We start from the raw sequence: 27,696 nt of genomic DNA on the forward strand, positions 1-27,696 counted from the left end.
ACACTGGGCGGGAGAATCTATCTAAGTTACGCAACTTCAGCTACGTGAATTACGTAGCTGAAGTCGACCTACTTAAATCTACTCACTGCAGTGTCCTCACTGAGGTGAGTCGACTGCTGACGCTCCCCCATCAACTCCGCCTGCGCCTCTTGCTCCGGTGGAGCATCGGAGTCTACGGGAGAGCGCTCGGCTGTCGATTTATCGCATCTGCACTAGACACGATAAATCGACCCCCCACTGGATCGATCATTGCCCGTTGATCCAGCGGGTAATGTAGACAAGCCCTAAGGGAATGGTGAAAGTCCCCAACCCTTGGGTCATTCAGACAAACACTAGAGTGTACGCTGCAGAGACAGTCCTGCCCTGGCCACCAACAGGACATGTAGAGCCTAATAGTTCTTGTGTGCCTCTCTTCTGTGCAAGATATTTTAAAGTCTCTAATATTTGCTCATTCAAAGGACCTATCATTTTGCACTGAGACTTTAGGTGAGACCAAGAGGGAAATGGACCATAGCAAGCTTGTACAGCATAATGAAGGACCATGCACCAGCTTTGTTTATTTTGTGTGTTACTGTGAATCTTGCGACACATCACGCAATCACTTCTTTCCTCTTGCACCATGTACATCTCGTAACAGGAATGGTCAGATTTTAGGCCTTCTATTAACTAGGGCAGCATTCCTTTTGGCCAAATGGAGAGGCAGCATGAGACTGGGAACTATCCAAGTTCTGACACTCGCACACTGTGACACCTTGGATATGTCACTTTATCTGTATATGTCAGTTTCCCCACTGCTAAAATAGGGATAAGTAAACTTCCTACTGCACTGGGGGTTGTGATGATCACTTCATTGGTTTGAGACCCTCTAATGGGAGACAACAGAGAAGGCCAAAGCATTGTTCTGTTATCTATTCATTTATGGCTGGAGCTCTCAAAGATGGGAGAGTTAAGTGTACAAATCCCATTGAATTTCGGTAGGATTTGTATGCTTAACTCCTGTAGGCTCTTTTTTGAAAATCTCACCCTCTGGGTACAGAATTAGTAAACAACTCTGGCCCAGTAATGGGATTTTAGTCTTACACCTGTGCTATTGCCATGGAGGCACTGGAGCTTAATGTTGAAGGCCTTGTGGTTGTAGGAGTGGAAGGAAAAGTGGTTAATGTTGCCTTCAGAATCTTTTACTCATGTGACAATCAAAAAGGAAAACTGCTTTGAGCATCACATAGGGTTTGGGGATGTCAGATTGTTAAAATGAAGACTGACTTGATGATCAGAGTTTTAAATACTCTGTTTTCCCCCTGAAATGTTTGTTTTGAAAACAATTTCTTCTTTAGCTAGGTACAAAAAGACAAACCTGGCAGCAAAACCCTGAAGTTAAATTGCTGTTCAATAAACTTTTTTAAACTAACGTATTTCCACATATCCTTGAAAGGGGAAAAAATTCTTGCTTGAAAGAAATCCCTTAAATGGCATCAATTATCTTTGTTAGGGAAAAGGGAAAAGTCAGCTTTAGATAGTAGGTCTTGGGTTATGTTGTTTGAGGCCAGATTTTTCAAATGTGGTTATAAGCCAATGTGCTAGGCTGGTTAGGAAGTCTGGTCATTTATATAAGAGACTGACTGAGAGTAAAGCTTTTTTGAAAAGCAGGCACCAGTTGTGGGACTAGAGCACTCCTTGAAATTTGCCCTTAAATCTGGCACCCGCCCCACACACACCACACACACACACACTCGCTCACTCTCTCTCTCTCCTGTCTCTCTCAAAAAGAATAGCAAACAGGTCAGGGAAGTGTAGCTTCTGACTCTGGGTTGCAGGTCAGCAGCTCCATGACCCTGGATTGAGGTGGAGGTGGGAGTGGGGGGTTGGGGCAGATGACTAAATTGCTCGATTCTCCTTTCACAAGCAAACACTCCTATGGTTGCTGGAGCTGAGAGAGAAAATGTTTGCCCTCATAACCTTTGTTTGTTTAATTTGTGAATTTGATGCACTTTTTGTATTATTTATTTCTCCTATATAGTTAGTCAGCTTCTTCCTTGTTGAACAGAGCTATATAAATGTCAATAAGCAAACAGAAAAACCCTTGTAACATTTTTTTAGAATAAAAAAATAAAAACAATCAGGCCCTACTATTTTAAAAAAATATTAGTTTTCAATAGAGGATGCTTTAGTTAGTTTTTAAAAGTCCCTTTTTGAGACCACTTAAGGTATCAAGTACCCCGCTCAACCTCTATTTGAATCTCTCTGTTAAGCAACCAGTTTGTATCGACCCTTGAGGGGTTGCATAAGGCAGGGTTTGCTGTATTTTGAACTTGAACAGTATAACACGTTTCATCCACGGATCTCTAAGCACTTTCTGAAAGTTGATATCTGTGTGTGTTTTGGTTTAGTGCATCAGATACATGTCCTTAATGAGATCTGTTTCTTTAACATGCTTTCTTTTATCTATTTGATTTTGATTTTTTTTTAAAAAGGGAATTGACAATTGGAAGTGGGTGATCAATTGCTTTCTGGGGTCTAGGGTAACGTTTACATTCCTGATTTTAAAGTATTTTGCTGAATTTCATGCATCTCTTAGTGGAAAACAAAACATGCAGTACCGCACAACATAGTCCGTACCTCTTCTGAGTCAGGGCTGAAAGGTATGAACTGTGGGCTAGGGAAAGAAGGAAACAGAGACGTAATACATGGAAAGAGTGGAAGAGGTTGTGTGTGCTTGTGGTGGGAGATAATTAAAGGCTCACACTACACAAAATGCACAAAGGAACCCTGGAGGACACGTCAAAACCCAAGAACTAGAATGGACCAGTCAGGACACCTCCACCATGCCTCCCCAACCCCCACTAGTGGAACTAATATGGTTTTGTTAAGTGTTTCTTGTTGTCTTTCAGAAATCACAGCTCCCACACTTTGGATCAAGCACTTGGTCATCAAAGAGTCCAAATTGAACAGCTCTAGTATGAGAAACTCAGGTAACGAATGTCTGTTTTAAAAAAAAAAAAAATGGCAGTTCACTAAGCAGCCTGATCCTTTTTTCCCAGGACTTCTCATTTCATTCTTCCTCTTCCAGCGACAATGCTGCGCTCTCTCTCCTATCAACAATGCAGAGTGGGGAAACCCAGGCAACAAATGAGGGATGGTCTCTTCAGTGTGTACCAGATTTATGCTGAGGAGAGTTTGTTCCCTAAAACAGAAACTTTGGATACTGAAGGAAACTTTGGGTTTGTTCATACCAGACTGCCAGTCTTCATTCCACTCCCATGCTCTCTCTCATTAACCCTGTTTCATAACTCCATGAACTAACACTTTCCTGAGAGCATCCTTACTGCATTGTGTGTGTGGTTCCCAAGGAACTGAGGTTGTTGCTGTACTTGGGTTCCACTCTAAGTAGATATGATCACCCAAGGCACCTGTAATGATATTTTGGGTAAGTGGGTGACACTGACTCTGAGGTGATTTATCCTTGGTGGGCTTTGCAATAGATGTGAGTTGTAAATGAGTGAAGAGAGAATTATTGCTTTGCATAGAAGGGTGGGAGGAAGTTCCACATGTGAAAGACAGCCCAGAAAAAATAACAATGGTGAGAGGAGTGAGCAGGTCACTGGGCTCAGGGAGGTGAGAAGCTCAGGTGGAACAAAGAACAAAAGATGGAATAGGCAGAAATGAGAACAGAGATGTAGGCGGGGTGTGTGATGCTTTCTGGCAGTGATGCATCTGCCCTTCGTGTGAGGAAGCCTTGTGGGTACCTGTGGGTACCACAGCTCTCTCATTGCCACAGGCAACACAAGCGTTCCCCTCTCAGCCTACGCAGGCCATGCTGTCCCTCTGCAGGTTAGTGACAGGTACGCTCCAAGCATCCCTCTGGAGCATCCAGCCTCTGCTCTACTAGACACTCCACAGAATTCCCAGCTCTGCTATTCACAAAGGAACAGTGCACCTCATCTTACCAGTTTCACCGCTCCACTTAACTCTGAGCATCTGTAAGTGTTTTCACTATAAGCAAATCTAAGTTTATTTAACAAAGATTTAAATAATAGCAGCTAGATAGAAGTATTGGAAGCAATCGAATACATGTAAAATAAAATCATAATGCTCTTTCTAGACCTTCATGTTTAACTAACAAGACATTGTCCTGTCTAATGAAGTTGAGCTCACCCAAAGTCTTCTCCCAGCATTCAGTCAGAATGCTGGCTGTGAGCCTCCCAAGCACACAGACAGCATGTCCCCTAGGTCAGTGCTACTCAAAGTGGTGGTCCGCAGACCGGTGCTGGTCCGCGACCCATCGGCTGCCAGTTTGCGTGCACATTGGGGAAAAAAAATTTGCTGATCTCTCACATTAGATAGCTTGAGAAGCACTGGCCTAGGTGAAGGATAGTTGGTGTCCCACTACATTCTTCTCATATACCAGCCTAATTCTTTGATCTTTGTCATAAACAGGACATCCTCCGTATTGTGTGTTCCTTCCTGTAGATTTTATGAACTCTTGTCAAAGTCAGCCTTGATTAGCTGTTAGCTCCCTGTTAGCAAATGCATGTACAGTGTAAGACACAATGGTCAGCCGGGGAGATAAGTGTCTACTACCCCCTGCCTGAACAGAGTCTGTCACCTTCAGGTGACCTGCCTTAACTTACATATCTTAAGAACATAGTTTTAAATCTAGATAATTAACTCTGTAAATATCATCCATACATGTCTCTCCTAATGATTAGGACAACCAGTGCATTAATGACTGTTGGTAGAGACCTTGCATGCCACCCTTTGGCACACTATGTTGGAGACATCAGACCCAGGAGATCCTTGTGTACTCCACCAGTTGGCACCAAGGGGTGTCTGGGTGTGCAGAGATGTGAGAATGGAGAGCTAGAACTTAAGGTAGAGAGTGAGAGATCTGAAGAGGGGAGTGAGATCTGACCCGTGGGTGAAGCTGATGATTTGATCTGCTGAATCTTTTGGGTAGATTAGAGGGAAATGATATGGGAATTGGGAAGACAGACAGGAGGAAGCTGCTAGAAGATGACCAGGATATTGATTTAAAGTTTGACAAATAGCTATCACCATCCACACACTTTCTGTAAAGAGACAAGTAATATACCTGGAACTGTTTCTGTAAACAAACGCCCCCCCCCCCCCCCCCAAACCCCAGGTAACTTGTGGAGACAGTTTAAACTAGTTGTTAGTGTCAGTCTCTTGCTTTTATTCCTAGTTTAGCCTAGGACTCTGATCTTCAGTAATTCACTTAACCTCTCTCTGCCTTCTCCCAATCACAAAGTGAAGGTGATACGGAGCTAAATGGCAGAAATAAAGTAGACTTAATTAGCCAATGTGGATAAACTAAGATTGAATTACAGCAGCATGGTCAACATGGAATTACCCTAGAAGGCCACCCAGAAACTTCAGCTGCTGTAGAAGTGTTGGCCAGCTGGCTTAGTGGTGGTTCAAATGCAGAGCAAACCACACCTGTGCTCCATGAACTTTACTGGCTACCGATTTATTCCTGATGTCATCCAAAGTGGTGTTTTCTTCTCTGTAAAGCCTTATATGATTTTGGTCCTGGCTATCTTAGCAACCACCTGTATCCTTATGCAACACTCCTGGTAGCTGAGATTCAAATGAGAGACTCTTGCTTCCAGTTCCCAGATCTGAATTTGGGGGGGTGGGGTGAAAAATGGGTATCCTCAGTAGGGAAGAGGAGGGTCTTTGACTCTAGAATTTGCTTACCACTCTTGCTTGGCCCTATAGATCTTTTGACCTACCCAGCGTGCTGCAAGCACTATTTATACAACCTTTCCCTCAGGAAACTGCCTTATGTTAGAAGGAGTGTTGCTTGAGAAGGAGTTCCTTTTGTGAGCTTACGCTTGGTCCATTTTGTTCTTAATTAGTGATTTTTTTTTTTAATGACTGCAAATGGGCCCAGAGATTGTAATGGGCACACATTACTAATCCAAAAATAAACTCTCAGCTGGAGAATTTCAAATGAGTACAAAAAAGACAACTATCACAGCAAGGCAAAAAGAGCTGTTAAAAATCTCATTGAGCATAATTGATTGCCCCCATATGATGTACTTGCAATAATACCTTGTAACTGATGTAAGAGGGGAAAGCTGCTAATTCTAGGCTCCGTTTTTCACACTGTGCCACACAAACCTGCAGTCATCTCTGTTCGCTACAACGAATTACTGACATCGGTAAAGGCCGGATCATGAAAGCAGCTATGGAACAGCTGACACATTTCACACACCACTCTCAGCTCCCTTCCTACTGTTTTTTATGGTGTTTTTTATTCTGGATTTTTGTCACACACACTGAAGGATAATCCAGTATGCATCTGGAAGCTATGGAAGGAAAGCACTATATATGAGCTAAGTCTTAATAAGGAACTCTTCTGAACAGATGATGACGGTTAATTGCTTACGTGTTTTGGATGCCCAGGATGAGATACTTATGTGTCTTAAATTGGGCATCCAAAATTAGTGGATGCTTTTGATAACTTTAGCTTACGGCAGTTTTACATCTTATTGCACAGTGTTTTCGTTTTCTCTCATTGTATTTTTGTTTTTAACAGGTTAAGGTAAGTTTTGTTGCCAGTTTTTCCTGCATTGGCTTGGCTGTATTGCTTCTGAGCCGAAAGCTCCTCAGATTAAGACAACATAAGAATTTACCTATCTTCTTGCTGTATTTTAATGGACTCATTGAAGTTAGAGGTGGAGAAGGTCTACTAAGTCATCTGCTCCCCAGGCCGGGGAATATTTCCTCTCTACAGTATGTAATGTTTCTGTTGGAGTTTAAATGCCTCCAGCAATAAAGCTTCCACCACTTCCCGTGGGAGACTCTTCCATTCTCTGGCTACATCTACACTACGAGCGAGGGGTGTGGTTCCCAGCTTAGGTCGACATGCTTGGGTTAGTTGACATCTGAACTCGTACACTAACAACAGTACTGTAACTGGGTGGCCCAGGTGGTGGCGGCAGCAGCAGCATGGGCTAGCCACCCCACAGGTGTGGGCCCACAGGGTTCAGGTAGGTTTGTACCTGGGGCAGCAAACCTCTGCTTCTGCTGCTGCCCGTGCTACTGTGTCGGTCTTATTTTTCGCATGCTCAGGTAACCTATGCCTGCTGGGTTTGGTGCTCTGTCTCCCTCTAGTGGCACATAGACCACTTGGAGATTAATGAGTCTGCTACAGCCTTAGCTAAGAGGCATTTGGCTTTTAGCTCATGCATTAGAGGCTCATATGTTAAGTTTCAGAGCTCCCAGGTTCGATCCCACCTGCCGACGACCGGGGTTCTTTGGTGTTACACTAGCTCAGATGAGAGCTAGCATGAATGTCTAAGTGAGCTGGTTTCCGCGTAGCAGCCGTGTTAGTCTGTATTCGCAAAAAGAAAAGGAGTACTTGTAGCACCTTAGAGACTAACAAATAGTGAGCTGTAGCTCACAAAAGCTTATGCTCAAATAAATTTGTTCGTCTCTAAGGTGCCACAAGTCCTCCTTTTCTTTTTAAGTGAGCTGGGAATCACATCCCTGGCTTGTAGGTAGACATGGCTTCTAATAGAACTCACCCTCCAGATGTTTCTCCTGATATCTAGCCTAAATTTCTTATCTCTGTTTCTTCTTATTGCTCCAGGTTCTCCCTTGTTGTACCAGCCTAAGTCAGCCTTTCATTCCTTCACATTCTTCAAATGCCTCTACATAGTTCTCATGTCCCCCATAATAATCATTTAGCCACATGTTCAGTAGTGAACAGGGTTCAAGTAAAAATCAGTTTCACAGGAGGTAAGTGTCATTCCAGTCTGTATTGGCATTGGACATCCCGGAAATGTAGCATTTCCACATTCATCATGGTAGGAACATAGGAATTGTCATGTCAGATCAGATCAGATCAGTGGTCTGTATAGTGGTGTCCTTTCTCTGGCTGGCCAACGTCAGATGCTTCAGAGGAAGCTGTTAGAATCTTCAGTAACTTGCTGACTTTCTTTTTAACGCCCATCAGTTGGTGACTGTGATACAATGTAAATAAAATATACAAATGAAAGGATCATGCTGGGGGATGAACTGCGAAGCTGGGAACTCATAAAAGCAATAGACACTCAGTTAATGCTTTCCCCATTACAAACAAATTCCAAACAAAACCACCTTCATTAGCATCTTCCCACTTTCTGACTTGGTTACAAATCTCCAGATGCAGTAGTCTGGCCTCAAGTCTTGTTCTGCTTCTGGACCTGTAACTGAGTAGTTGACAGCCACCTTTTTTCTGCTTCCCTCACCTTCCTCATATACTACATATCGTAATACTTTCATATAATGTGTAGCACTTTACAGTAATAACTAGCTAATCCTCCCACTACAGAAACCAAGTGAAGTAGGTATTACCCCACTTCTACAGAAGTGGAAACCTAGGTACAGAAAGATAAGTGTGTGGCCAGAGGTAAAATAGAGAGTCAGTGGCTGAATTAGGGTTAGGATTTGGTGGTACTATCTGGCTCCTAGCTCCAAACTTGATCTACCAGACCCCACTGCCTCTCAGTTACATGCTCCAATACACATGGCACTTCTGTCTCTCTCAACCACTGCAGGAAAATGTGTAGAATGGCCTTTTAAGCTATCTGCTGTGATTCTAAAATATAGATGGATGGCCGCTCTTCTTGCATTTCCCCCTCCTCCCCCCGGCATTATAACCCCATACATGTTATCGTGGATACTCCTGCTGTTTGTTACAAATTTTGCTCTGGGGCGATTCCTGAAAACGCCTCTATTTTCAAGAAAATAAATCCAGTAATTGTCCTTTCAGGAGTGTTCCTCTCTACTGAGGCTGCTCCTTGCTGGGCATTCTCCAAATCCATTCATGCTAGTAAGTGACTTGATTTTGGTTAGAGAGAGATTCTAACCATGTAAACAACCTATCCTGACAACTCTTAAGAAAACCACAGGGTGATGTGATGAGCTCATGCATGGAAAGATAAACAGCTCTAGGAAAACCAGCAGTAGTCTCAAGTAAATACTCTGCGATCACCAGGGTTTTGAACATGACGTTACCTGAAAGGAAGAATGAGTAATATATTAAGGTTAGCTGCTGAAGACAAGTGTGTTTTTGAATCTTGCTATTTATTTCTAAATCGTGCTCCTTGGATGTGTGCCAGTTCCATGTGGGTTTTTCTGTTCTGCTCTGGCAGCCAAAGGCCATCTGGGCATCCTTTACTACTGCTTTCCACTGATACAACTTTTTGCTTTTTGAAGCTCTTCCAGCACAGAGCAAAGCTATAAATGAGCTGTGAAAAACAAGTGTAAAGAAACTAGGATAGTATTGTTCATATGTTAGTTTTAAAAATTAATTTACCTTAAAGATCAGGCTCAGAGTATCTTTCGTAGATGCTTCCAGCCCTGATGCCATGTGAAATCTTGCCATGTGCAAGGGAGCAAAAGCAGTAGAGACCCTGGGCAGGGGGATAGTGCACCCCCATGGGCAACATGGAGATGTTCCAAGTTGGTCTCCACAGAGCTTCATGGTGAGGTGGAATGTGGCGGCATCATGTGCATAGGTGGAGATTGGGTTGTTTTACAAAGTTCAGCTCCAAATGGCCAGATACCTGCGTAAGGGGGGAACAGGGAGCCATGTCTGCTAGTCCTTGGGGTGAGGATTGAGTTTCCTCAGTCCCACCCCCTGTACACACATTGTAGCCCTTTTCCTCTGGCTTTTTTGTGTCCTTAGCTAGGCTATGTGCACCCTGCTTGGTACAACAGAGGGTATGTCTACACGGCAGTGAGGAGGTGCAATTCCCAGCTTGGGTGGACCAACATGCACTAGTTATGTTCAAGCTAGCGCAAAATAAAAATGCAGTGTGGCCACAGTGACATGGGTAGCCGCAGCTTGGGCTAGCAGCTCAAGTATGGCCCAGGGTACGTACCAGACAGCCAGTCTGACACCACCAATGCCATGGCATCCACACTGCTATTTTTAGGTGCTAGCTAGCATGTCTACCCAAGATGGGAATTACGCCTCCCAGATGCTGTGTAGACATATCCTAAGAGCTAACAGCCTTCTTCACTAAGGGCTAGTCTATACTGGCAACGCTAAAGCACTGAACGTGGCTTAAACTGTGGCCACGGCAGAGCGCTGGGAGAGAGCTCTCCCAGTGCTCTTAAAAAAAAAAAAAAAAAAAAACCCACAAACCACCTCCACGAGAGGCTTAGCTCCCAGTGCTGGGAGCTGTGTTCCTAGCGCTGGTGCACTGTCTACACTGGCACTTTACAGCACTGAAACTTGCGGTGCTCAGGGGAGTGTTTTTTTTACCTCCCTGAGCGAGAAAGTTGCAGCGCTGTAAACTGACAGTGTAGACGAGCCCTAATATTGTGTGTTTGTGTATGTGCATGCATATGCAGCTGCTCTTCTGGCTGTGCATACATCCATCTCTCTCTCTCTCATTACAGCTGCAGTCCAATCACACGTTCCTTTCTTGGCTGCTGCCAGAGGGATCCAGATTCCATCACCGAGTCTCTTACCTAGATGCTATTTAAAGTTAGAATTGGAGTGATATATCACTAGCAAGTGTGATCCTCCACGAGACCTGCAGTGGCTGAGAAGGGGGGGCGAGGAGGGAGACACACTGGAAGAGTCTAGAGCCAGGACCCTTCCGAGCCAGTCTGTCAGCAAACAGTCATAAATAATGTGCCACTGGGGAGCAGTTAATCCGCTCTATGAAAAGGTGCAAAGTATACAAGTGGGAAAAATAACAATGTATAATAATCAGTTTGCAATCCTAGGTGCTAAACCATATGCAGCTAGGCAAATAAATGAAGCTCCCCCTTAGTGCCATGTGATAAATCATTCCCAAAGAATTCCGTCTCCTCTACCCCCAAAGAAAGAAAACAAATTACTCTAGGCACAGTCATAACTGCTACCCCCACAGCCGCCTGTTAAAGAAAATGGGCTGGAGAGAAGGTGGGGGGGGGGGAGGATGGGCAGCAGAGAGGTACACGGAGTTGGAGCAAAGCTCTTTGCTAAACCCCCACAGGTTTCCATTTACAGTTAAAACAAAAAACAAGAGGGTCAAATTCTTCTCTTGAGGAACTTCTGCTGAGGCCAGGGGATTAGTCCAGGGATCTTTCTGGCCCATAGAGAGAAGGGGAGGTTGGGGAGAACTGAGTTTGGCTTTACAAAGGCTGTGCCCAACTGAAGCGGTTCTGTGCACCTGCAGGGAGAAGTCCCTTAGTAGTGACACGCATGCACATACATATGCCTATGGCTTGCTGCACACGCATTACGTACCCTGCATGACACACACACACTAGTCTGCCCCCCCACGTTCATGCATGCACACCCTGGCCTGTGCATAGACATGTGCACACACAAGCACCCCTAGATGCAAAAGGTGGCCATCACAGTGGGCAGCCAAACCATGTTTAACGCAAATTAGCCTGAATCCGTTTAAAACAAGTTTCCTGCATGACACCCTACAGCTATGTCCCCTATCGCCAATACTTTTGGGAAAATGCTATTCTTACACAGTGCAGCCAGCAGAGGCAGGTGACTTTCTTCAACAATAGTTCCTGCTCCTAACAAAAAGTGTGGGAGCAGGAGGGGTAGGGATGGGGGGGTTCTCCCCAGGATATTGAAAGGCTGGGGTGGAAACACACATCTTCTCATTAGAGTCAAATAGGATTTGTTGTGTATTCCTCAGTTGTGCAAAGGGAGCTAAGATTCAATAGTGAAAGCAATGGGGAGTGAAGAAATGGCTCAGCTGTAGGCCAGGAGGCAATCGGGAGTTAACTATGCCACAAACTTCCACTTGGTGTTGGGGAATTATATAGACAAAAGGGAGTGGAGTAATCTTCTGTTTCCATCTCCTGTCTGACACATCATCTGAGTGGAGCTGGCCTGAAGCATTGTTCAAGCTGCATTTGGATCCAAGTTTTCTCAGTTCAGAGGTGTTCAGATTCAGGGTTGTCATTTGGCCATTGTGGAGATAATGCTTAGATACAACCACACTAGGTGCTAAATGAAAACTAGGCTGGCTGTGAAGCTCATTCCCAAACTTCCACAAAGTTTGGGAACTTCAGCAGCTCAGGGGTTTTGGTTCAGGCCTACCACTGCCATTAGGGATATTAGGCTGTATAAGCGGTGGGACTTCAGGGGTCTAGAATCTAAGAGAGCATCTCAATCTCTATGTACTATAAACCACTAATCTAATCCAATCAAACCAACAAGATGACACAAACAACTTCCAAAGAGCTCTAATGAGCTGTAATTGAATCAGGGTAATAGGTAACCTGTGTGTAATAGGATTATGTGGCCAGGCAAAATTGTTGCTGTAATTTACCTTTTTGCCCGGATGATGCACTGCCTGCATAAAAATAATGTGGTCATTTTCCTGTTGTCCTCTAACTCCATAACTTGTCTGGCTGCTGTTTTAGAAGGTTTGCAAGGACTGTGTGACTGCTTGCCTGGGTGACTGGGGCAGCAGAAGGGGGTTAAGCACAGTCTGGAAGGCAAGTGGGGTAGGCTTGCAGGAATAAATGGCTGCCATCCAAGTAGAGCAGAACTCTGCTCCTGCAGGATTTAGGAGTCCTGCACAGCAGGACCCTTCCCCGGCCGTGCAGCAGCTAATTCCCACACGAATAGCACACTGCTCCTTAGCTGCTACTTTGGCCTCTGAAACTGCAATCTCCTTCTGCAAGTCTATCCTGATCCCCAAGACAGTGTTTCACCCCTTCTGCTGACGGGTGTTTTCTGTCTAAGGGGCTACGCAGTATGTTGAATAAAGTTAGAATTGGTTACCACTGCAGTATAACTCAGTGCAGCTCTGTCATGTCAATAGGGGGCAGTATGTGTGTGTGGGGGAGAATGTGTTGCTGAATAATTTAAGTCTAATGTGCCACCTGCTACAAGGCACTTTGAACATAATAAATCAACAGATAAAATTCTGCAGCATGCAGTATATATAGTAACTTTTTCCCCTTGTTGTCCGCTGAGAGATTAACAGTCAAAGCAAGGACAGTTGACTGTGTGCACTGGGGACACCTGCAGGGAATATTTCTTTTTACTTTAATAAATAAAATAAACCCTGAATGTTCTTTCAGGCTGACTGTCCAAGATTGAGACAGGCTGCAGTGGTGGTACTGCTGATGAGTAAGAGGTGGGGAGAGATTTATACTATAGCTAGGGCCTATATTTGCTCAGCTGGTATTGTGCTTTTTGAGAAAACAGAAGAGGTTGTTTCTGCTCCTCCACCCAAGTCCCTGCTTTGCAGAGTGGTGTCTAGTACTGTTCACCATGCTGCATTAGCAGGCCTGCCAGCCCTTGTGTGCCAGCACCCCCGGTTATTTAAAATCCGTTTGGCCTTTGAAGTAGAAGGGATGCAAACCTGCAGCAACTTGTGTTGAAACTGCTTCCTGGATGGAATTTTCCTTTTCTCTGGTCCATTGCTTCTGAGCGTCATAGCTCGACAGAAAGGCTCCTATTCTTCCACAAGTTCAGTGCTCTATACGCCACAATTGATCTGTTTCTCACTTACATTGAGCCTCCTTAGCACTGCTCTGACATTCTAAAAGAGCCTTGAGTTAGTGTAAATTACATCACATTACTCTTTAAGGCCTCTTGATTCTACCTCAACAGTGTAAAGGGGCTTAAGTGTAAATGAGAATCAGGCTCAATGTATTAATCTTCTCTTTGAGAGGAGCAAATGTTATTCCCATTTTACAGAGAGGGAAACTGAGGCACAGAGGCCCTTACTTGCTGAAGGCCAGTGACTCAATGGCAGAGCTAGAAACAGAAATGAGAGGTTTCAGAGTAGCAGCCGTGTTAGTCTGTATCCGCAAAAAGAAAAGGAGGATTTGTGGCACCTTAGAGACTAACAGATTTATTTGAGCATAAATTGGCAGAGTATAAACAGAAATGAGGAACCTTGGCTCCAAGTCTGCCATGTTTCTGCTTTTCAGCCCATCCACCAGCAGCTGCTGTACTCCTTTTTAGCTCCCTGTCTCGTAGCAGATCTTGCAGCGAGGTGACAATGGCATGGCAAGATATAATTTTTAAGTAAAAAAAAAGTGCTATTTCTAACTGAGTTGACCCACAGTTCAGCATTGATCTCTTGCCTGGTAGCACATTATCGATGGAGTTTGGTCCCTCTGTCCATGGGTTATCTGTAGGCCGTGAGTCAAATACCAGCTCTGCAAAGTGATTCTGAAGCTGGTCCTCCAGGTTCTGTTTGCATTTTAACCTGCAGGTTTGAGCTGGACTGCAGGCAGAAGTCAGGGGAAACCGCGCATGAGGAAATCCTAGTGCTCAAACCAGAGAGAAGATGGTGCATGTTGCTGTTACCACACAGGCATATGTGTCTGTGGAGAAAAGCACCTTACAAGGCAGAGCAAAAACACTCCAAAAGAAGCAGTTCTGTAGGCATGAATCTGGGTAACTAGTGTTATGCTTTGAATCACCCTGTCTCAAATGATTTACCTTTCAGGTAATGCATACTGACCTGTGCTGTGTGACCAGTCTACTCCCATTCCTCATGGCCTCTCATCTGTTTTAGTAGGAACTGATGGGTCTGGATAATATGGCTGGCTGACTAGCACCAGAGCTACCATTGCAGCTAATAATACAGGACCTAATATTAGTGCCTTTCATTCAAGGATCTCAAAGCAATTTAATTGATAAACTTAACCTAAAAGAGCCATATAAGCACTGGGGAAACTGAGGCATGGATGTCTTCAGTGACTTACCGCACAAACAAGTCTGTGGCAGAGCTAGGAATAAAACCCTGATTATCTCCTTCAGGTGATTATCCATATGCACATTCCATCAAGCTGGGAATAAAACCCTGAATTTTTTTCAGGCCTGTGTTTTAGCCACTGGACCTCAGTGACTGTTTGCTTTCCAAAGCTCACCTGCTCCCTCGAGAGAGAGAGGGAGAAGCAATTATTGCTGAGATTATATGACAAAGCAAGATTCTGGGAAAGCCTTTGGGGGGTGTTTCAATTATTGACCATTAGTGAAACAGTATCTACCCCTTGAGCAGGAATCTAAGCAGTAATGTATCCTACTAGTGCTCCTTGGCATTTGCTCTTCTCCAGTACTGCCTTGCATAACCAAATTCCCCAGCTCTTTAATAATCAACTGCCTAGTTAGACAGTGGATGAGTCCCTTACCTCATCAGTCCACTTCGGTTTCTGTGTGGAGATATGTGTCAGACAGTGCATTTCTCAATGTGTGAGAGAGCGAGACCTCTAGGAATGTGGTGATGCACCTCTCAAAAGATCATTGCCAGGGAAAATTTGTTTAATAAAAAAGCCACAACAGGAGATGTCCTGTCCCCATCTCTCCTGCTGTAGCTCATTGCTTCAGAAGATGCCAGTTTTTAAAATGCTCTGAAGAGTGTTTAAAAGTAGCCAAGAGTTTAAAAACAAAACAAACAAAAAACCAAGTAGTTAGCATTTTAGAGCTGAGCAGCTACAGTTAAAATGGATTTCTGCCAGTATCTCCCGTAACACACACACACACATACACACACACACACACACACACAAAATCTCTCTCTCATGCTCACTGTCTCTCGCACGCCCACTGTCAGTGGGTAATACAATCTTGATTTGCTGACTCCCAGAGGCTTTGTTCCTCAGCAGTAGTTTGGCTGAGCTAGTGGGCTTTTTTGCTGACGGTTGTCAGAAGTCACAGCGGAAAATAGGACAACATGATGTCTTTCTTCTTAAAATGGTTACAGTAGTATTGTTGATCCTGGGTAGCCTCTCACTCGCCATGCTCCCATCAACTCACAACATTCTCTTCTCTCACTAACTGTAGATATATGCATGTTTTAAGGTTTTCTTCTTTCTTTTTCCTTTTTGCCTCTTGGTGCCTATAACTCCTGCTAACTCAAGTAGGGAGTCATGCTTGTAGACACCCTGCACTTCATTAAGAAGACAAGCTTCTTTTTCGGGCTGCTGATGAATTTTATAGCTGGCGTCTGGCTCACAGCTTATTTGGCATTCCAAAGATTCCACTGTCCTAGATCGAGATGACTTCTTTGGAGGTTCACTAAATAAAAAATCTGAGAGATACAGGAGATCTGTTTAGACATCTTACCTTCGTTGTCAGTGTGACTGTGCTGTAGCCACCAAGCTACAAGTGCTTTCTCCAGTCTACTTCTAAATGTCTCAAGCAACGGAGAGTCCACCATTTCCCTCAGTGGAACTGTTCCTTACTCTAACAGAACTGGCCATCAGGGAACTCCTCCGGCCTACGTTCTCTAGTCCTGATGATAAGAGCAAGCTTGGCCTTATGGTTAAAGTGCAGGACCGGAACCCAGGAGATCTGAATTTTAACCTGGGCTTTGTCCCCAACTTTCTGTGTAACCATGGCCATATCACTTACACCCTCTGTGCCTCAGTTTCCTCTTCTATAAAAGAGGAATCGTTCTGCTCGCTACTTCAGGGAGGTCTCAGGCTAATTCATGCAACATCTGTAAAGCTCTTTGAAATCCTTGGGTGGAAAGTGCTGTAGAAGTATAAATTATTGTTGTACTAGTTTTCCATTACTCTGCGTTAGGGATTTGGACTAGTCTAAACAATTCCTTTCCATTAGTGGTGTTAATGCTCTTATAACTGGTTGTCATAGCCCCTAGTTATTACCGTTTGTGGAAGTTACACATATTTAGAATAGGATTTTCAGAAGCCCTCAACATCCATCTAATTCTGTCCCTGTTGAAGTCAACGGTAAAACGCCTATTGATCTAAATAAGAATGGAGTTTGGCTAATGCTGAGGGCTTCTGAAAATACCATGCTTAGTTTTCTCAATCTTTCCTCATAAATCAATCCACCTAACCCCTTAATCGCTGTCGCTTTCTGAATTCCACATGTCTCTTGTAACAGAGTGCCTAGAAATGAGCACAGTAGGTCAGATCATCAGTTGGTGTAAACCAATGAAGTCAACTGAGCTGTGCCAATTTACGCTAGCTAAGGAGAGGTCTCACAAGTGCTTAAGTGCCTTCCTGCTCTGTGGCACACTGCATCCATGTATCTAACTCCAAATAGCAGTGATCCTTTTTTTTGCTAACACATTGCACTGAATTCTCTATTACAATACTGCTTTTTAAGAGACTACTTCCCAGAAAATGTTTGATTGTTTGCCCTTCATATATTTATCCAACTTGAATTTAATTTTCTAATTTTTTTGGACATCTATCCATTCTTATTTATCTAGCCATCAGCCACTGTTGTGACTCTGAGTGTCTAGATATGGCACTGAGTATTTTTGTTTGTTTGTTTTATCTGTTTTTGCAGGTGTTGGCAGCTCTTCACAATTTTGTATCACTTGCAAATTCTGTTCACGGCTAATGAAAGTATTAAAGATGAAACCTGAGGACGTATTTATTTAACAGATATAGCAAAAATGCCACCACCTGCTAATAAATAAGTCCTATTTCACAGCTGTGGTGTAATTGGGGAGGTGACAGTACACAGGTGTGAGATCCTAGTGTTTAAGAGTAAAGGGAAGAAAAAACTTGTAGGGTTCCTGTACGTAAACTGTTATCACTACGTGCATTTAGATAAACATTTCCCCCCAACAGGAAGCAGCTATCCTGCAACTGTCCCATTCTCCTCTCCCACGACTAAACCAACATCAACTCCTTGCAAATTGGTTGATTTGCCTCTGAAGTTGAGTTACTTACTCTCACATCCCCATACCACACTTAAAAACTGTTTTGAAATATATGTAATATTTAAATTGCAAAGTATATCTTGTAATTTTTTAACATTGAAACTTCCAAAAATCATACCGAAGGGCTCAGGTCAGCATGACCTTTCCATATATGATTTTTATAGAAACATTTTTTCCATGTTAAAAATCTTGTGATGCCCTTCAAAAGTATCCAACACAACAGAAGAAAACTGATTAAAACCTGGGCCAGCACCTAAACTTTTGTGTGCACATGCATATCTATGTATATAATATACAATGCTATGTGAGAGAGAGAGAGAGAGAGATGTGTGGCCATGAGTGGGGTTTTGCATGCCATCTTTATTCATGGATTTGTACGAATGATAAAGAGCCTCTATCCATACCTTCTAGATGCCCTGCCACTGTCACATGTTGCACGTAGATTATATGGTGCCAGTGAGATGGTTTCCCAGAAAAACAATCTGCACAGTGAGGGCCTGATCCAGTTCCAGTGAAGTCACTGGGAATCTTCCCATTGGTTTCAGTGGGTATTGGATCAGGCCCTAAATGTTAACTCCAGTTCAAAAAATTACAACAATATTATTTGGCACTAGTGAAAGGTGCCAGAGCGACCCCTTGAGAAGGAAGTCATTCCAAAGAGTGACCCTGGAGTCCTCCGTCCAGTGAGCAGCACCTCAGACTTGTCTCAGGGAAACTCCTAGAAGGCCTCTTCTGCATTAGCAAACTTCATAGTCAGAATTTACCATCGGTGATGCCATGATGGATGCTGAAATATAGCTAGGATTCTAGTGTTTTCATCAGTGTTTTTCTCAGGGGCCTGCTTGCTGCCTTCCTCAACTGTGTCAGGGAGATCTCAGGGACCAGCGCTGGCCCACAGACTGGTCACTGAGAAACACTGCTCTAGAAGGCATGGTAGTAAAATTACTACGGCAGTCCTGCCTACATCGCAGCTTTCACCAATAGTGGAGAGTGATGGCTACACAATTTGTTAGTTTAGACAGGCTTGGGTTAGAGCCTCCATAGGCCGTTCAGTCCTAGGAAATCTCAGCAGAAAGACAGCAAGGAACCAATTAGTGCCAATTATGATGGTGTTCATTGTGACATGGATGCCTATGTGCCATGAACTAAACAAAGGCTGCCAAATTCAGTTCACTGGGTAGGTCTACAAAGCAAAAAACAAACAAACAAAAATCCCAAAAAACTTTGTGGCAGCAAGTCTCAGAGCCCGGGTCAACTGACTTGGTTTCACAGGGCTTGTATTGTGGGGCTAAAAATAGCTGTGTAGAGGTTCAGGCTTGGGTTGGAGTCCAAGCTCTGAGACCCTCCCACTTCAACAGTTTCAGCGTCCAGGCTCCAGCCCAGGGCCTAAACATCAACGCTGCTATTCATAGCCGCCCCCCCCCCCCCGCATGAGTCCAAGGCCATGTCCACACTACCCGCCAGATCGGTAGGTAGTGGTGGATCTATCGGGGATCGATTTATCCTGTCTAGTGTAGATGCTGTTCTCGTAGCTGAAGTTGCGTATCTTAGATTGATCCCCCCTAGTGTAGACCAGGTCCAAGTTGGTTGACCGGGGCTCTGAGAGTTGCTGCTGAGAGGCTTTTTTTTTGCTGTGTAGATGGACCCATACCCCATTAAACACCCATAAGATGGTAGTGATTATCAATCCGCCCTGGATACTATTAGGAGTTCCCTGGGCCATCCATTCCCCCACATCTCTGCTGTTAGTATACTGGCCAAAGAGAAAATGATTTTAAATGCCCCTGGTATAATGCAAGCATAGGTATGTGTATATGAATGTACATTTGCACTGCATATACATGCACAGTGATGTACACTAACAGAGTACTCCATATATGTCAACTAAGGCTATGGCTGATTAAAAGAAAAGTGATTAATTTATAACAAGTTGTTGTGCAGGGCCAAAAAAAGCGTTGGTATTTTTTTTTTTTTTCAAAAGACACTTTTAGTGCCAGTTTTGCAAGACTCCAAGGACTCGAGAATTTGTGCACTGAGGAAGCTTTGGGGATTTGGACAGAAAAATGTGCGGAATGCACTTCTCTTCAATGGAGTTTTTTCTTTTGGTTATTAAATAAAGTGAATTAATCAAAAATGAGGTGATCGTAGGCATGGAATTCTGGCTCTCTTATTTGCTTCATCGAACTAAATGAATTACCCTCTCACCCCACGGCCCAGGTGTACATTGCTGTCAGGCAGGGAGCTTGAGTAAGCTGGCCCCTTGTGATGTAATTGATTTGTTCAGAAGCCCACAGGCCTCTTACTGAATGACTCCTCTGTCTGCATACAGCTCAGGAACAGTCACAATTTTTTTTTTAAGACGTGAAATCTGTCAGCAAAGTGAAGTCAGCTTAAATATCAGCTGAGACTTGAGCCCTTTCAGTTGTGTTGATTTTATTCCCCCCCCCCCCCCCCGCCGCTCCTTGCCAATCATGTTTATTTCTGGTTGAGTCAGACTTGCACATAGTTAAGGCTCTTATGTTAAACCTCATTGGTGTGGATTCGTGTGTGACAAAGTTCAAGTGTCTTTTGTTCACAAGGAGGATCTGAAATGCTTGGGATGGAGGACATCTGTGGTCTCTTGGAACCTTTTTCATTGGCTGCTATGTTACAATTATAAATAATGGCCAGTTGGCCTCTGGTAACCAAAGCAATCTGTGCCCAAATAACTCCATTCAGAGCTGCCAGACTAATTGTGTGGTTGACACCACCTGCCCCTCAAAAAGAGCAGACAGTTGTGTAATGCAGTGTGTCCCAACTGACCATCAAAACATCTGCAAGTTCAGGTTGAGACACTTCCTGTCAGGGTTCTGAGTTAGTTTCTTTACTGAAAACTTGAAGTAATCTCTGGCATGGGAAAGGGTTTGGGGCAATATGGCCTCTTAAAGTGACCCTCAAAAGGGGGTAGGGAAGAGGGGAGCATTTGTCCCCCCCACACTTTTTATCATGATACATATTTTAAGAAAATCCAGAGAGTTTATTGGGGTGTTCTCTACTTTACTTTTTTTTTAACCTTAAGAATGTCAAGTCTTGTCTTCCACTTTTTTCTTGATTCCTTAGGTGACTAGAGAACTTGAAGCAACAATTTTCTCAGCCCTCAGGTCAAAGGCCAGGTGGACGTGTCTGCTGTCTTCCAACAAACAGAATTTTTTTCTCAACTGTTTCAGTTAAATAGTTTGTTAATATTATAGGTTTGTAAAGTGTGTGTGTCACCCCTCTCTAGTGGCTGGTCCTACTACAGCAGCCTACTACATCTGCCAGCTAAATGAGTTTGTCCTTTAACTCATGTGATAGAAGCCTGACCTTTGGACCAGAAGGTTCCAGATTCCTGGATGACTCTAAGGGACATTTCCAAATGGTCTGTTCCCTAGTGCATATCACCTGTTTTATCTGTTCCCTCGTGGATGATGCCAACAAGGAGGCCCTTTTTTCTGTATAGTAGGACAGAGAGGGACAAGGCCCTGTCTCCAGTCTCCCAGGGTGTACTGTGTAGGGAAAGGGAAGCCTAGGTGCCCTCTCCATTCCCTAGGACATACTGGGGAGTAAGGAAGCAATAGCACACTCTTTTCATGCCCCAGGGAGGGGTGATGGGGCTGGACCTCCTCTCTGTTCCCCCAGGGTATGCAGTAGATGCACTCTCTCTAGGACATACTGAAAGCAGGAGCAGCCCTAGCCATTTTGATGGCCAGAGTGGAAAATGTGTTTGGTGCACCTCTTCACAAGTGGCTGGCTGACATTATTAGGAGGAGGATTTCAGGTCCGGAATGTAACACTGATCCTTGTGCATGCTAGGAAACTCCTTTTTGAATACTGGAGTTTCCTAGGGAAGGAAGAGAGATCTAGCATTCTCAGATCTGACTAGTATCCTGAATGCTGAGATCTGAGAGTTGCCCTGAAGCCATGTTTTGTTGCAGAGGGTGATGTTTCTGTTTTTCCTTCTTTTCCAGAGAAAGTTCACTCCTGTGACCAGGAGAGACAGAGTGCCTTGGAGGAGGCAAGGCAGAACCCCCGTGAGGGTATTGTCATCCCAGAGTGTGCTCCTGGCGGGCTGTACAAACCAGTGCAATGTCATCAGTCCACGGGGTACTGCTGGTGCGTCCTGGTGGACACAGGGCGCCCCTTGCCTGGTACTTCTACACGGTGAGAGCAACTTGCTTTGAACCTGGCCTGTAAGGTGGAGCATGAAATAACTATGAAGGAGAGGACACCAGTTCAGAGAGAACAAAGGAACCAAAGAATCCGGGAATTGCCACACCAGAGTTATGCAGTCTAGATTCCTGTTTACAACAGTAGATAATGCTCCAGTCAGCAACCAATGCAGTTGGGCCTGAGTTGGGTGCTTAAGCCTCCTTGTCTAAATGACTATTCATATTTTCTTAATATTTTCCCCTCTTCCTGGACCCAGTCCCTTCTACAGCTGAATAGACTAATTAGTATCACATTTCTGTTATGTGCACTGAACTTGTCAGGGCTTAACTATAGGGCAAGGTGAAAGGACAATTCTAACACACACACACACACACACACACACACACACACACACACACACACACACACACACACACACACAATTAAACCCAGAAGTACAGCTATACTAGAAGGATCTCCCTACCTCTATCATACACTCTGCTTTTCTAGTCTTTACCATTAGTTCAGCAAAGGAAGCATCTTTTGATTAGTGAATGAAGCATGGGGGTGGAAATTGGGAAACCTTAGTTCTGTTCCTGGCTGTGCCACTGACTCACTGTCAAGTCACTTCACCTCTCTCTGCTTCAGTTTCTCCATCTGTAAAATGGGGTTAATGAGAGCGGAAAAGCTCTGGGAGACTTAGGGATGAAAAGTGCTATAGGAGTGCTAAGTATTATTACTTGAAGGGTGAGGGGCAGAGGAAGAGGAAACACACATATGGAATGTATGTGTATGTTTACCCACATGAATGCACACTTTTTAAAATCCCACTGATGGGTACTGTACTTGAAGTGGAGAAGAATACATCTTTCACTCCAGTTGTGTGCACTGGACTCAGTGAAGCCGAGAGGAAAGGACCTGTATTATAGCGTGTGTGTGTGTGTGTATATATATATATATATATGTATATGTATGTATGTATGTATATTATAGTAGCACCCATCAAACTTAGGGATTTCTCAAGGCTTTCATTATCATTCACTGTTTCCACATGCTCTTAATGTTCTGACAAATGCTGCCTTCAGGCTCAAATATGCCATGTTCGCTCTAAGTTCTTTTTTTGCAGAATCCAGTAACCTATGTGAGAGTTAATGTGAAGTGAACAACCACTTCCCATATAAACTACACTTGAAGAACCTTTACCGCTCTCACACAGCTCAAACACAGCTGAACTTTACAACTTGAAATGCTCAGAATGGCTGGTTCTCTCTGAGGACTGGGCCTGGTTTTTATCTGCAAAGAAAAGAACACCACTGAGTTAGAAACACTTAGAAACTTGGTTTTCCTGAGTGATGGTGGCAGTGGCTTAGGTTGAGATTAACAGCACTGATACGAACTATCGCACTAAGGGCTCAGTTGCATTGGATAGGCACATGTCTGCATCATGGAGGAGCAGAGTCCCCACAGGAGGAAATTCAGGAGTCCTTTACTGCACAGGGGGAATGTTACTGCTGCCCATCCTTCAGGGTGGTACGGCATGCTTCTTTTTTCTGTCCAGCCAGCAAAGATGGCCAATGCAGAGGAGGAACGGTCCTGCCTCCTCCCTATACCTGCTCTCTTTGAGCTGGCATGCAGCCCTGGACTGTTAGAAAAATACAATCCCTGTGTTCATTGTCCCTTACCACTGACCAAGTGGTACAACAGGGAAGAAAGTGGCTTGCATTATCCCCACCCTTGTGTAGCCATATAGTGGCCAGAAATAGTCTGACCCTACGTTGTCATGGCTAGTACTGATCTAGAAAGCTCTCAGAGTAGAGAACTTCATGTGCAGTCAGATTTCAATACAGAAACAGATTCTGTATTGAAATCTTTATGTTCTTGTGCTGCGTAAAGCTCTCCAGGCGGGATCCTCTGTGCCCCGCAACTCGAAAGCTCCACAGGAACAAACTGTGGGGCTAGCAAGCTCTGATAACTAGCCTCTGTGAGTTTGAACCTGGCTTTGTCATTAGTAGTGGACAAAGCTGCTGTAGAGAGGGGCACCCTTGAGATAGCTCAATCCTGGGCTATTTGAAACTTTTTAAAGAGAGCGAACCGAACTTGAACGGTTTGAACTGGCAGCTAGTATAGCTCCCGGAGATGCTTTTATTGGTCTGCTCTATTTAATAGGCTGGTGCATGCTGAAATGTGTACTCTGCAGGTGCTCATCTGGATCAAGGCAAGGTATCACAGAATCAGGGTTGGAAGGGACCTCATGAGGTCATCTAGTCCAACCCCCTGCTCAAAGCAGGACCAATCCCCAACTAAATCATCCCAGCCAGGGCTTTGTCAAGCCTGACCTTAAAAACTTCTAAGGAAGGAGAATGAGGTGGGGGAGTGCAATGCATTTTACCTTCTAAGGAAGGAATCTCCTTCCTTAGAAGGTAAAATGCATTGCACTCCCCCTTGCAGAATTCCTGGCTTGCTGTGCTTAAGCTTGCATCTGAGAGAAATGAGCATGACCACCTGGCCAGCTGGTTTTCTTGGCCATCTAGGCAACCACTGATGGTGAACAGTTCTTGAGGACCCCAAGAGATGACCGCTCTCTGACAAGCAAAGGGAAGAGGCCTGGGATATAGAAGGCAAAATTACATTCGTGCTGATTCCTCCAAGTGCTTCCATCTTCCTACAAGCATCACCCTGGTCATATGCAGATTGAGTCTGAGCCAATTTATTTCTTACCTGGATTCCTGTTTTTTGTGTCCTCTACATTGAGCCTATGAGGCAATACTGAAATATTCACCAACGTCTTAATGACAACCTGATCTCTCTGAAACTATATCAAATGATTGAACCTCTTTCCCCTCTTCCTTTTCCAGCTATGAGACCCCAGTGTGTGAAACTGACGCCAGATCGAAGAGCACAGAGATTGATGATCCATTCAAGGACCGAGAGCTTCCAGGTTAGAGTGGAGGAGACATCCGTCTGTCGTTAATGCTGGTTACGTGCGAAAAGGGGAAAGTCTGTTTTGTTTAGAAGAATGGGGATTTGCTGTATGTATATGTTTTAGCATGGATATTTTGTGTGTGTGTGTGTGTGTGAAGTGGTTCCCCACCATTTGAAGGCAGAGGATGAAAATCGCTTCTAATACATCTTTGTGCTCTAATTGCTGTCTCCCTCCCTTTGGAGGGAGATGGTGAAAATTGGCCCCTTCCCTTCATTTGTATGGAGCTTGGACATGGGGTAGAAACTGCAGGGTTGCCCCAACCTAGTGTGTGTGTGTGTGTGCGCGCGTGCAAGAAAATAGCTGGGTGTATGGCTTTGCGCATAGGAAAATACAACTGTCTGAGAACAGAAAAATGATTGGTGCAGAGACCACAGGTGGCAGCGGGGAGAGAGAGAGAGAAGCAAGTAGGAGTAATGAGCTGAGAGGGAAATGTTCATAGAATAGGAGGAGGCAGAGAGAAACTGGGAAAGGGAGAAGGAGAAATTGAAATAACACAATTAAGAAAGGAGAGAACAAAACATAGAGCACTAGGAGATAGAGGGCAAAAAGGAAATAAAGGAACAACTTGCTCGTTAACCTTGTCAGAGAACTAGAATAAAGAAATTAATGCTGAAAAAAACAAGAAAAGATATAAGATTCAGTAGAAGGGAAAAGAAAAGTGGAGTGAAGGAAAAGCAAAGGCAGGACAAATGTAAGGGAGGCATAGTCACTTTTTAAAATCAGTTTATCAGAAGTGTAATGCCTAAATACGTGCACACAAATTGGGTATTATGCTGGAGTAAGACTATGTCCACACTACAGACTGTACAGTGGCACAGCCCTACCGCTACATCTCTGTAAGCTGCACCTCTGTAAGGTCTCCCATGTAACTGCTCTATGCTGACTGGAAAGACCTCTTCCGTCTGCATAAATTAAACCACCCCCAACGAGTGGCGGTAGCTATGTCAGTGGGAGAGCATCTGCTGCCGACACAGTGCTGTCCACACTGGTGCTTTTGTTGGTGAAACTTATGTCAGTCAGGGAGGTATTTTTTTTCACACCCTGGCCAACAAAAGTGCTAGTGTAGATATAGCCTAAAAGAGCATGCCCTGGGGAAACTGACAGAAAGCCCTACTTCTTTGCCCGGCATTCCCTGGGGGAATGGGCAGTGTGTGCCCTACTTGCCAGTGTGTTATGGGGGAAACCGAGAGGGTTCAGTCTCCCATCACCCAGTATATCCCGGGCAATCAGGAAGAGGACCTTATCGCAACCTCTGCATTACAGAAAGAGGTCCTCCTCGCCGGCATGTTCCAAGGGACACACTGTATGGAAGTGGCATCTCAAGATGTCATGGGCTTAGAGAAAAATCACTGCCCCATAAGTAACCAGTTATAATGGTTCTGAGACATAGAACCTATTTTCAGGGATGTTTCCTCAATGAGGGAAGTGAATGAATCGGTTCCCCATCTATTAACGAAGGGGTGAGGTAGAGAATCTCTGCCCTGGATACTCAGTGGGGCTTGAGGGGAGAGTCCCTGCCTGGGCTTTTCATGGAGCATCAAGGAAAGGGGGTTTGGAGAGGGATGGATGGCCCCTGCCTAGGCCCCACCCTCAGCTAATGTAGGTGGCAACTTGTAGTGCCCCCCACCCCCCAAACTCCCAGGTACAATTAATTTAGGCTGTTTGTCCTCCCGCATAGGCTGTTGGCTGCTATCCAGTCACTCTCTCCCGGGCACCCTGCTGTGTGCTCTCCCCCCAGAGCTGTCCTCCCAGCTGCTGTTACTCAGCCTCCTGCTCCTCTCACACCCTTCTAAGGAACAGAAAGAAGGTGCCCAGTTGCTCAGAGACCAACCTTATTTTCCCAAAAGGGAGGGAGAGAGGTTGGAGGAAACAGGCTGGGTTGATACATTTTCCCACTGGAGAAGGAATGGAGCCTTCCAGCCTATAAAGAGCCCAGTAGCTTGGGGCCTGCTTCACTTCTTCCTCTCCATCCTTTTTGCTCCTGGGCTCTTTTCCTGGGACCTTCTCTCTGCTCCTTGGGGAAAGGGGGAGGGTCTAGAGCTTCCAGAAAAGAGCATCTCTTCTTCCTTTGCCCCAGCCCCAGCAACTGCAGCTACTGCTCCCTGTCCTTTGGGACACTGCTTGAGAAGGCAGTGCAGCAGGACAGGTGGCAGAAACTACTGTAATAGGGAGGGGACTGCATACTGTGGCAGAGATGAGGTGTGGTCTCAATGGCAGATTCTACTAATGTGTATCCCCTGCAGCTTCCCCTTTCTTCCTCCCCAGATGTATTGGGTAGCTCCTTCAGCTGGATGCTTGGGTGTATTGACTTGCACGATGGTTACTGTCGGTGTTGTTCAGGAACCCCCCACAGAGGGTTGCTGACCCCAGCTGCAAACTGCCTGAGAACTGCTGTGGTTCTTGTTCATTTGTGACTCCATTTATAGACTCATAGACTTTATGGTCAGAAGGGACCATCATGACCATCTAGTATGACCACCTGCACATTGCAGGCCACAGAACCTCACCCACCCATTCCTGTAATAGACCCATAACCTCTGGCTGAGTTACTGAAGTCCTCACATCCTGATTTAAAGACTTCAAGTTACAGAGAACCCACCATTTACACTAATTTAAACCTGCAAATGACCCTGGGAAAAAAAATTCTCTGTAGTAACTCAGAGCCCTCCCTATCTAATGTCCCATCACAGGCCACTGGGGATATTTTCCTACGAACAGTCAGAGATTGGCTACGTGCCATTGTAGGCAGTCTCATCATGCCATCCCATTTGATTCAGGCTGGAGATTTCTATCACATCGTCAGTGTATTAACTGGGCTTAGGTATGATGAGCCATTAGTGATCCACACAGTCACATCAAAGGAGTGAGGGAAGGAGAGGAGAGCTATAGGATGTTCTGTACTTC

General features: G+C 44.6%; 1 protein-coding gene across 1 annotated transcript in view; it reads left to right on the plus strand.

Moving 5' to 3' along the window:
* SMOC1 (SPARC related modular calcium binding 1) overlaps positions 1 to 27,696 on the plus strand; it is a 122,127-nt gene that overhangs the window by 73,537 nt on the left and 20,894 nt on the right. The window contains exons 7-9 of the mRNA XM_077819972.1: positions 2,889 to 2,969; positions 21,629 to 21,821; positions 24,665 to 24,747. Coding sequence (XP_077676098.1) covers positions 2,889 to 2,969; positions 21,629 to 21,821; positions 24,665 to 24,747 — 357 coding nt within the window. The remainder of the gene's footprint in view (positions 1 to 2,888; positions 2,970 to 21,628; positions 21,822 to 24,664; positions 24,748 to 27,696) is intronic.

This window comes from Eretmochelys imbricata, chromosome 6, assembly GCF_965152235.1.
Source record: "Eretmochelys imbricata isolate rEreImb1 chromosome 6, rEreImb1.hap1, whole genome shotgun sequence".
Taxonomy (NCBI): Eukaryota; Metazoa; Chordata; order Testudines; family Cheloniidae; genus Eretmochelys; species Eretmochelys imbricata.